This window comes from Dioscorea cayenensis, chromosome 16 (assembly GCF_009730915.1).
Source record: "Dioscorea cayenensis subsp. rotundata cultivar TDr96_F1 chromosome 16, TDr96_F1_v2_PseudoChromosome.rev07_lg8_w22 25.fasta, whole genome shotgun sequence".
NCBI lineage: Eukaryota > Viridiplantae > Streptophyta > Magnoliopsida > Dioscoreales > Dioscoreaceae > Dioscorea > Dioscorea cayenensis.
In genome coordinates this window covers 10080424-10091074 of record NC_052486.1, presented here as the reverse complement: position 1 = coordinate 10091074, position 10651 = coordinate 10080424, and the positions used below count along the sequence as shown (strand labels likewise).

At 31.8% G+C, this 10651-nt stretch overlaps 1 protein-coding gene across 2 annotated transcripts; it reads right to left on the bottom strand.

Moving 5' to 3' along the window:
- Positions 1-2006: 2006 nt before the first annotated feature.
- LOC120278808 (protein LIGULELESS 1-like) lies at positions 2007-3863 on the bottom strand. 2 transcript variants are annotated; one of them, XM_039285541.1, is made up of 3 exons: positions 3130-3863; positions 2686-2870; positions 2007-2608 (listed from the first exon to the last, which is right to left on the bottom strand). In XM_039285541.1, exons 1-3 carry the CDS (start codon positions 3642-3644, stop codon positions 2307-2309), a joined length of 1002 nt encoding a protein of 333 aa, XP_039141475.1. In that variant the 5' UTR covers positions 3645-3863; the 3' UTR covers positions 2007-2306. The 2 variants fall into 2 exon arrangements, with proteins under 2 accessions (XP_039141475.1, XP_039141477.1); XM_039285543.1 differs by having other exon boundaries at positions 2686-2855.
- Positions 3864-10651: the final 6788 nt, after the last annotated feature.

Below are 10651 nucleotides of genomic sequence, written 5' to 3'. Positions count from 1 at the left end.
ATCTGTTTGTAAGAAAGGGCCAAGCTTTAACTGATAAGTTAGGTTTTAAATTGTTTAGCTTACATTCGTCATTAATGCTTAAAATTTCAGTTTTCGTGAAATGCATTATGTAACTTTAGATTTGGTGCAACATATATATCATACTCTAATTGATATTATTTTTTATTTTTTATTTATTTTTAGTTGAACTAGGCTTTGCTTCATTTGGTAGTCTATATGGAATTGTACAAGCATAAAATTAGCAATCACAATAAAGCAAATTTTTTTCCCAAGATGAACCGCTAAGCTGCTATAGAAAACAACAGCTTACACAATTCTCAGTGAAGCAAATTAATGCAAAACCCTGTCATATGTGAGTGTTGAGATCACTCATACACAATCATTGCTCATAATTCTAAAAAATATGCCCTCACCTATGAATCGAACGTTTGTCATTGGTGAGTCAAATTTGTGAAAATCTAAATACCAACTCAGCCGTTGGTTAATTTATTACTATTTAAATGTTACGCACTTAAACTAAATTAAGGCTACCTTGCTCAAAAGAATTCTCATAACTAATGGTACTGTTTTAATTTACTATTTAAATGTTGCTCAAAAATTACTAAAATTAAATATTAGTTTCTTGGCAACTTATATGAAGCTATAAGGTGTACATTATAAAATATGTTGGTATCAATTTATCTTTTAATCCTTTTGGAAGTTATATTCCTATTTATGGGTTGTCCTTTTTTCACGTTGATTGTAAATCATAACGAGCAGAGCTATGGCACACCACTCTTTTCTTATCCCATTCCAATCATGCATACTATGTTTTATTTTATTTTTGGTGTTTTTATACTTTTTCAAACTCATGTTTTTAATTACAAACCTTTTTTTCTTTTCCAACTTCATTAAATGTCTTTAATTATTACTAGGCAGTTTTTTTCTTAGTGACAATAATTTCTGAGAAGACTCTTTTTTGCCGGGCTTCCATCTTCAACATGAAATTATCCTCATTTTTAAAGTTTAATTTGCTGGTCTGATATTTCCGTTGAATATTTTTTATTAATTTCATTTTCTATATTTATAGTCAAAATATAAATAATTGTACAATTTAGTTGGGATTATTAATATTTTTATAAATACGACAAGTGACTCTCGTGAAGGGATGTAAAAGAATAAAATACAATAATTTTTTTTTTTTTTAGAAAGACGACAAGCCGGAACATAAGGACGAACATGTGGGGGAGCTGCGCTCACCACCAAACCATGTCCTCTCTTTGCACGAGATGGGGATTGAATTCGGGGAGCCACGCTCGACACTCGAAATGAACACCCTACGCAAGGGACCCGATGCCAATAAACCAAATGGTCGTTGATAAAAAAAATAAAACAATTGACTCATGAAAAAGATGTAAAAAAAAATTACACCAGTTAAATTAATTTAATAACTTCTTACAAAATAAATTTTCTATTATACAAAGTTGAAGGAAAGTAGTGGGGAGTAATGCACAACTCCCACAAAAAACCTACTCCCACACGAGGATGTAAAAGATAAAAAAAAATACACCAATTAAGATGATTTAATGACTTTCTTAGAAATAAGTTTCTCTTTTCATGCAATTCTGAAAGAGAATAGTGTATAACTCCCACAAAAAATCTTATACTTGGGGAGCTCAAACTCAAGACCCTCCAACCACAAGACACATGAAATCTTTGGACTACACCCAGTTAATTGTTTTTATAGATTATATATTTTTTATTTTTTGTTGATAGCTCTTTGTGTCTATCTTTTATCTGTGCCATTTTTTTAATCAATAAATTGTGATATATTCACTTTAAAAAAATAAAATAAATAATTATGAAAGTTTACTAAAGAAAGTATACATAAATTTTGGTATAATATTTGGTTTGTTGCATTTATTAAAAAATAAATAATAAAAAATAAATTTTGGTGTAATAAAACTAGATAAAAGGATGACAAATCAACCAAAGGAAATGCCACTAATTTCAAGTTTTCACCCTGTCATTAATTTCTTGTGCCAAGACGTCTTATGATATATGCTGCCCAATATTTTTGACTGATACCTCTGACTCGAGAAATTTGAAACTGAAATTCAACAAATCACATAATTTCACAAAAACAAGCAAAACGAAAAAAAGAAGGGAAGATCATGCAGCCTATATGAGAAAAGAGGAGCATGAGAAGGCCTAAAAGTCAGGCACAAAAATACTGAAAAAGAAAACCATTATTCCCATTGAAAGGGAAAATAAAGAAAGAAAAACATAGGAAAGCAAGCAATAACTTTTCCTCTTTTCATCCCCCCTCATAGAAAGTCCAACTCAAACATGGCCTGTCCTAGATGAAGTAGGTTGTTACTCTGCTGCTGTTGCTGTTGCTGTTGCTGTTTCTGTTGCTGTTGCTGCTCAGAATCCCCACCATTTGATTGAGATGCTTCATTGGAGCTGGGCCAGAAGAGACTGCTGTTGTGATACATGTGTGTGTTGGATGATGAAGTTTGCTGTTGAGACACAAAAGTTGAACATTGGTTTTGATTCATCATCCCTCCAACTCCTCCTGCTCCTAAAGATAAGCCTGGTCCATTTGTTGTCTTGCTAATTGTTTCTGCTGCTCATTTAGAAGCAAATTCAGTTTATAAGAAACAATGAAACAAGAGTTTGGAGCTTGGAGTTTGGTGTTATTACTGCTGGTGGTAGTAGTGGTGGTGGTGGTGGTGGTAGTGGTTGTATTACTGTTGTTGTTTTCAGAGGAGTTGGTGGACTGAGACTGAGGTTTCCTTCTTCTCCTGTTATGGTCTGCCAGGCGCTTTCTACAGCTCCTCTTGGCCTCATCAAATTCTGACAGCACATGGAACCTAAACAATGAACATCTATGTGGATCATTAACCATTTAAAGTACTTGCAAAGTGAGATAAATCACTGTTTGTGGCAATGGTTCCATAGGTTAATGCCCAAACAAAGAGTGCACTTCACAAGAAAAGAAAGACGAAACTTCAGTCTAGTCTCTAGAGTACTCGTGTTCTCCACCGAGTTTTCTCTATATAGGTCTGGAGAAATGAGCCAATGAGTGCTTTCACAAAGTACATACAGATAAAGAAAGAAAGAAATCAACAAAAAAGCTCTACTAACCTGCTGCATTGTTGGCAAAACCTTTGCTGCAAACCACTGGCAATAACAACAGTGGCCTTGGAATGGAACTCACAAACCTTATGCCTTCTGTGGTAGTGCTTAGCACCAGAGAGGTCAGCTTTGCAACCTTCAGCTTGGCAACGAGGAGGCTGATGAGCAAGAGAATACACACCTCTAGACCTTGCAAACAACCTATCAATGGCAGCAGCATCACCAGATGAGAAATAAGTCCTGTGACCCAAGTTAAGCCCAACCTCTTCTGCTTTCACAGTGTACATCTGATCACTGGCAATGGGAAAGCTGTTGATTGGTAGGAGACCTGCTTGAGAGTCCAAATATGGTGGAGTGTTTGGTATGAATGAAGAAGGATAGCTGTAATTGAAGCTTGGCATGCTAAGATTGGGATTGGGATTGGGATTAGGATCCCAAGTGGTAGTGTTGTTTGATGGAAGCCCAGCAAAAGGAAAGAAAGGAGAAGGGAAGGGATCATTGGAAGTTGTGGATCTGTTCATCATCTCAACATGAAAAGAGAGAGGTTGAGAAGCAAGAGTTGGAAGTGAAGGCAATATAAAAACTGAAATGTGGTCTCCTGATAAGCTAGCAAAGGAGTTCTCTAGATCTAATAGAATCCTTAGTACTTGGGATGTCTCAAGGACACCAAACCAAGCATAGTGTTGATGAACAGGAGTTTGAGAGGATACTGTGCCTTTGATTTATGAGTTTTACTTTGTTTTTTAAAGAAATATATATATATAGAGATATATATCTGTTAATGTATCGGGTGGTTATTATTATATTGGTTTTTTTAAGGGGGTTGGATGGGGGGCTGTTTGGGGGCATTTAAAAGGGGGGGTCTAGTGAGAAAGAGGTGAGAGTTTTGCTTGAGCTTTCTTTGGCTTTTTGCATGTATGCTTGTCAGAGATGTTGATTGTGATGGATGTACGGCGTAAAGAAAGAGAGAGAAAGAGCTACCTTTTTCTTCCCATGTTATTTAGGAGTATGGATCACCTAACCTCATGGGTGAGCTTACCTCCTATAAATGCCTTTTTAATCAATTTATAGTTAAAAAACTATATACATCAACGATTTTTGGGTCAATTAGTATCGGATCTTTTACGTAGAGTGTTTGTTTTAGAGAAGATCCAAAATTAAACCTCATATTTTTGCGTAAGATGAACACATGTGGGTCAGCGTTGAGCTTTGCTATTTACATATGTACATCTCTAAATTCTGGTACTTGACATCTTTCTATTAAATTAAAAAAATAAAAAAATAAAAAAATCTCTATACAAAAAATTTAAGTGAATATAACCTAGAGGCCACTAGACATTTATGAACCGACTTAAAAAATCTCTCAAACACTAGCAATAATCAACAAAATCTTATTATTAAATGTAATTCTATGTGGTCTTGCAAACACCAAATCAAATTTCAAATTTTTATAATAATAAAGGTCCTTATATTTTATCTTCTTGTTATTTTTCCTGTTTTTTTTTTCCTTTCTTTCCTTGTTGATTTATTTATTTATTTGTAAATGTTTTTTCTTCTTTCATCTTGGACATGTATGTTTTTTTTCTTACATTTAAATATTTTCTCTTTACTCTTTTTTAATGTTATTCCTCTTTCCTCTTTTATCATATATTTGTTGTAGGACTTTATTAATATACTCAATGTTCTTACTTGAATCAGGATAGCATGGAGAGAGAGAAGGGAAAAAAATGGGAGTGAGTCTCGAATAGCTTAGTATTAAGAAATTAGAGAAGAATAAGAAAAAAGTAAAATAATAGTTAGCATAGAATAACTTGGTAGTTTATATGTTGAAGAATCATGAACATTACATATTTAGGGCTCTTTACATAACTGTTATCACATGCTTATTTTGTTGCAATGGAATGGGCCAAAAATTGTTAAGTCCAATAGTAGAGGAGTCCCATTGATGCCAAATTTGGGGGTAGTCTAATTCATGTGGGGTAAATTTACCCTTTGCCCATCTTTAAATTTGGTTTTTTCTTTTCACCCAAATGCCCTAGCGCTCTTCTTCTTAGCTAGCGATCCCCTTGCCTCTCCCCCAACGCGGAGCTTCAAGGACAGTACGACAGCCGCTGGCAGTCTCTTCCAACCCTTTCATCGCGATCTCTTCAGGGAAAGCTTATCGTCGTGTCTCTCATCTCATCTTCTCGGAAAGTACGAGGGTCGCCGGTGATCTTCCTTTGCGTGATAATTACTGGTAGGATTTTCATTTCTCAAGATCTAATGAACAATAATTAATAAAGTTAATTGTTTAATTTAACTTAGTAGTTGTTATAATTTAAATTAATAATAATTATTATTTTAAATTATTTCTAATTCAATTATATAAATTATAACAAATTAATAATTATTCTTATTTTTAATTATACATATACAATAATTATCTATGGTTACTTATTAATTCATTATCTTATACAATAATTTTTAAAGCTAATTGTTTAATTTAACTTAATAGTTATAATAATTTAAATTAATAATAATTATTATTTAAAATTATTTTTAATTCAATTATATAAATTATAACGAATAAATAATTATTCTACGATAATTGTTTAATTTATCTTATGCTTACACGATAATTATCTATAATTACTGATTAATTCATTATCTTATACAATACTTACAACCATTGATTAACTAAAGGGCATATAAGTAATTTACACAGTTTCTCTCTCATGCTTTTCCCCATTCCCAATACACATTCCGTCAAACCAAACATTGTTTTCTCATTCCTTCCTTATTCACCCTACTTCAATTCCCCCCATTCCAATTCCGTGATCCAAACGACCCATTAGAGATATCCATTACCCACTCAGATTGTGAGTTTCCTTGATTTGAATTATGCTCTACCTCTTCACTTGATAGCAAAGAATAAGCAAACATTACTAGCTCATAAACCTTTGCTATCAACACAAATTACAGGTCGATCCATTCTAATTCTTAAGTTACACACTCAGATTATGCATATGTATCCCTTCTAATTCTTGTCACGCCCCGATCCCGAGGCTTTGACAAGCGGGCTTATACCCATAAGGTCGAGACCCAATGGACATACAAGGCCTTAATATCTGTCTCACAAAAATAAGATATAACTAAGGTACTAACATCACAAGAACATAAGAATTTAAGGGATACAATAACGAGGTTTACAACTATGATCCATGGAAACTAAAAGTGCAAGATTCAAAGCTTAAACAAATAACAGTTCCAAGTTTACAACAGAAAGACTATTTACATGATAACCAACTGGTGTTCGCTCAACGGTTCCCGCTAAGCTATCCACCACACACTTACTCCTGATTTGAAAAGGATAAAACTATTATTTATGAGCTTGACAGCCCAGTAATCAACCACTAAAAATATAGGAATCACAAAACTCAATAATTTCACAAAACATGCTTAAGTGTGATATTATACAATAAATAATAGAAATAAAACTTCGAGTTCAGAGTATTTCTAACAAACATGATTTTCCAAGTGACGAGTATATATATCCCCCAAATAACTAATGCCAGAAACAAAACCACAGAATTCAAATATTTAAACTCGGTGACCCGAGTCAGATTTTCAGAGGCGGTTATTCTCCACCGACGGAACAGTGCGAAACTAGTTTCTTATCACAGTCAGAATACGTGTCGACACGGTCAGTGTTTAACCCCCAGTGACAAGGTTATTGCAAAGTTAATTTGGGGACTACAGGTTATAATATCAAAATATGTCCGGTCCAAAATCATTGTCAAATCAATGCAAAAATAATAAAATTCGATGATCCCTTTTTTTCTAATGATAAATAATTCCAATTATTAAAAAATGATAATGACTTAACTTAATCAATAATTAAATCACAATATTCATAATCTAATCCCTAAAAATAAATAATGAACACAATTTTAATAAACATAGTTGACAACTCAATGATTAATCTGGTAAATGATTTAAGTATACAAGGAATCCCTCACTGAGTTTCTAGTTAAGAAATTGAATAATGAATCTCAAACAATTCAGTGATTCACAAATAATAAAGGTTTATATAGATTTCAGAATAATAATAATAATAATAAAGTATATCATATAATAATTAATTGAAAGTTGCTGACAGAACATGTGATATATAATTAATTAAATTATTAGAGATTAATCAATTAAATAAATGAATAAACGCATGAGAGATTTGTAAATTCTGACAGTGAAGGTATGCACAGCAGTCAAAACCAAAAATATTAAATTACCCTATCCTTCTTTTAACAGGAAACTCAAAGTAATTAAATAATTATGTAGATCGTTGTCGGTAATCAAAACTTTGATATATACATATATACATATTTATATGTGGTTTACTTACCTGAAAAATCCCTAAGCTATAGAACCCACTTGGACCCTAAAATCAGAATTCAAACAAAGGCCCTAAAACATGAACATTACATCTTGACTTAGAATTCCCAGCTTAAATAATACAATAACCATTGGCTAGCAATCAACAAGTCTCTAAAATACTAAATAGGCAAGTTTATAAAATAATCCATGACCAAGATCAACCCTAAAAACAAAATTAACCAGTTACCAATGATTTAACTACTATTCATATTAGGGATGTACCATGTATTAAATCTTATAATGACAGGAAATTTTATAACAATTAACAATTACAGTATACATATATGTATATCTACACACACCTTTACAATTTGCGTGGCAGAACTGAAGATCATTCCATCCACCAATTTGATATATATATATATATATATATATATACACGCATGTAAACAAAGTACAAGACTTCAACTAAGCATGTGCATTCAATGGACAGCATAATTACTCTTAGCCTAACAATAACCCTATTGACAACCTATACTAGCTTTTGAAAATAACAATGCAATTGATGAAATTACCAGCCACTCACTACAACAGAGATCAAAGTGCAGGATTCTTCTATATATATATATATATGTGTGTGTGTGTGTGTGTCTGTAAAATTGGAAGCTATTAAATGAAAAATCAGCCTATCATGTGGTCTTTAAGTGATAACACACCTGTTAATTTATCCACTCATAACCATTGGTCTCATGATCAAAGTCCTGGCATCCAATAAGAATTCATTTAATAAAGAATAAATCACCAATGCCTGCACCATTTCAAATAATCAAATAAATTTCAAATTTAAATAAAAGTATTGAGAAACCTTACAATCTCATTCGGTGGCATCGAATATAAAATATAATCAAAATTCATATTTATTTTCTCTATTTTTCCAAACTCTAGAACCAGAATATAATTTAACCCTAAAAAATATATCAAAGCATACGGATTTCTAAAAAAAGGGAAAATACCTGTTAACTTTTTCAAGGACAAAACCAGATACTCCTGACCACTCTTGAAAACCCTAGAACAATTTAAAACAAAAAGAGAACCCTAAGCATTAAGGAATCAAAACAAGAACTAATAAAAGATAACCAATCGAAGAAGGGAAAAGGGAATCTACCACAAATACTCCTAGATGAGCACTCGACACGAATGATTTCCTCATCCTTGCTACACACCCCCAAAATTGAACAACGAGCGAAAGAGGAAGGCTATGAATTCTCTGGTTTTAGAGATTCTTTTTTTTTTATCCCGTAACCACTAGCGGTTACTAGGAACGTGGGGGCTCACGATCCCTAAAAGATAAGGTTGGATTGAAAATTTTTAAGTAATTTTTTTTTAAAACATGAAAAGAATTTAAATGCAAGTGGGGTCCACAATTCTTATGTTACCCTTTCTTAAACGTCTACTATTCCTCATATTACAAGTAGAGTTGACCCAATTCATTTTTGGTTCTAACAAGAGGTTTCAATTTTATAAACTTTGCAAACGAAACTTGAACCTTAAGATGACAACTTTGGTTTTAGTTCCAATTTTAAGGCTGTTCTGATTCGATTTGCTTTAATTTTTTGAATTTTAATTTTTTTTACTTTAAAAGTTATATTTTAAAATTAAATTGAACAAATTTAAACTAAATTTTGTATTTAAAAAATTAATTTAAATTTATGTATGTAATTTTTAAAAGTAATTAGTCTACTTAACTTATTTTATATAAAAACACAAAGAGGGATGGATCAAGGAGAATAATTTAAATTTTATAAATAAAAATAAATAGCATCTCCCATGAAAAATAAAAACTAATTAAAGATTCAAAGTTAATGAACTATTTACAATATTATCATAGAATCATAAATATAAAAAAAAAAAAATATTGGGCTGGCACTTAATCTCATATTTAAGTTGTCTACGTATCATCTTCAAATTAAAAAGAAACAAAGCCCACATAGTTCTTATGTTACTATTTATTTTAATCGATGCCCACAATGCCAACAGTGGTCAATTTATTGATAACATTGTAACTCAATTTTTGCTCCAATTTTTCTTCGTATAATTCTTGTTATCTATATAGCATTTTGGTCTAATCATCAGTACAAATTTAAGCTTCAATTAACCCTGGGCTTATACAAGAGCCCCTGCATCCAATAACTTTCCATCAGTGCTTTCAACAGCAACTATAAAGTCTTGCGTTAAAAGAATTTGTTTGGTTATTGTAGCCAAAACTATAAAATGTTGTTTATACTCCTTCCACCATTTTAAAATATCAAAATTGTTATAATCAACAAACTTAAAATATGTTATTAGATAACTTTCAAGCTTTGAAATCTCAAGCTTGTGGATAATGAAGATAAACCTCTTTTTTTTTGTTTTTTTTCTTTTTGAGACTTAACATTTGATACATTTTAAGAAGTCATGACAATGGAAGTTTAGTAGGGGGTCTCACTTTATCCAACATCAATAATATGAATTTTATCAATGTTATCATATAATGTATCAAATAAAGTCCTAATATTAATGCACAAAAGGGTAATATCAACTTTTAAATCTAAACATATATGATACACCTTTAAACAATCTTTTAAACCATCTAATTTACAACATGGATCATAAACTAATCCAAGCAAATAAATACTTAGAATATTTTAAAAACAATCACATTATTTTACCCTCATAATGCTACAACAAGCTAGGTAATAACTGCTCATCACTAATATGTTCGGACAATACACCAATAGTATTAATACTCTCAATAAGAATTAATGCGTTGTGGAATAATAGGCACTAAATAAAACATTGGCCATATCATTAAAAGCTTTTAATAATTGCCAAACTTTTGTAACTGTCCCAATTAATGATGAAGATAAAGAATAATACCTCAACCATTTTATTGAATAAAACTGTATAATAAAGCTTTATATTCATTAGTTTCAGAAAGTAATTTGTATGTGGAGTGTTAGGTATAATGACATGGATTGGCATTATATGACAAGCCAAGAGGTGACATAGCAAAAGAAGATGATGTCGCAACGATGACTTGGCAAAAAGAAGGAATGACTAGGATGATGATGTGGCTAATGCTTGGTGTCATGGCATGAGAAGATACAAGAGCCAAAAGATCATGATGGAGACTATGTTT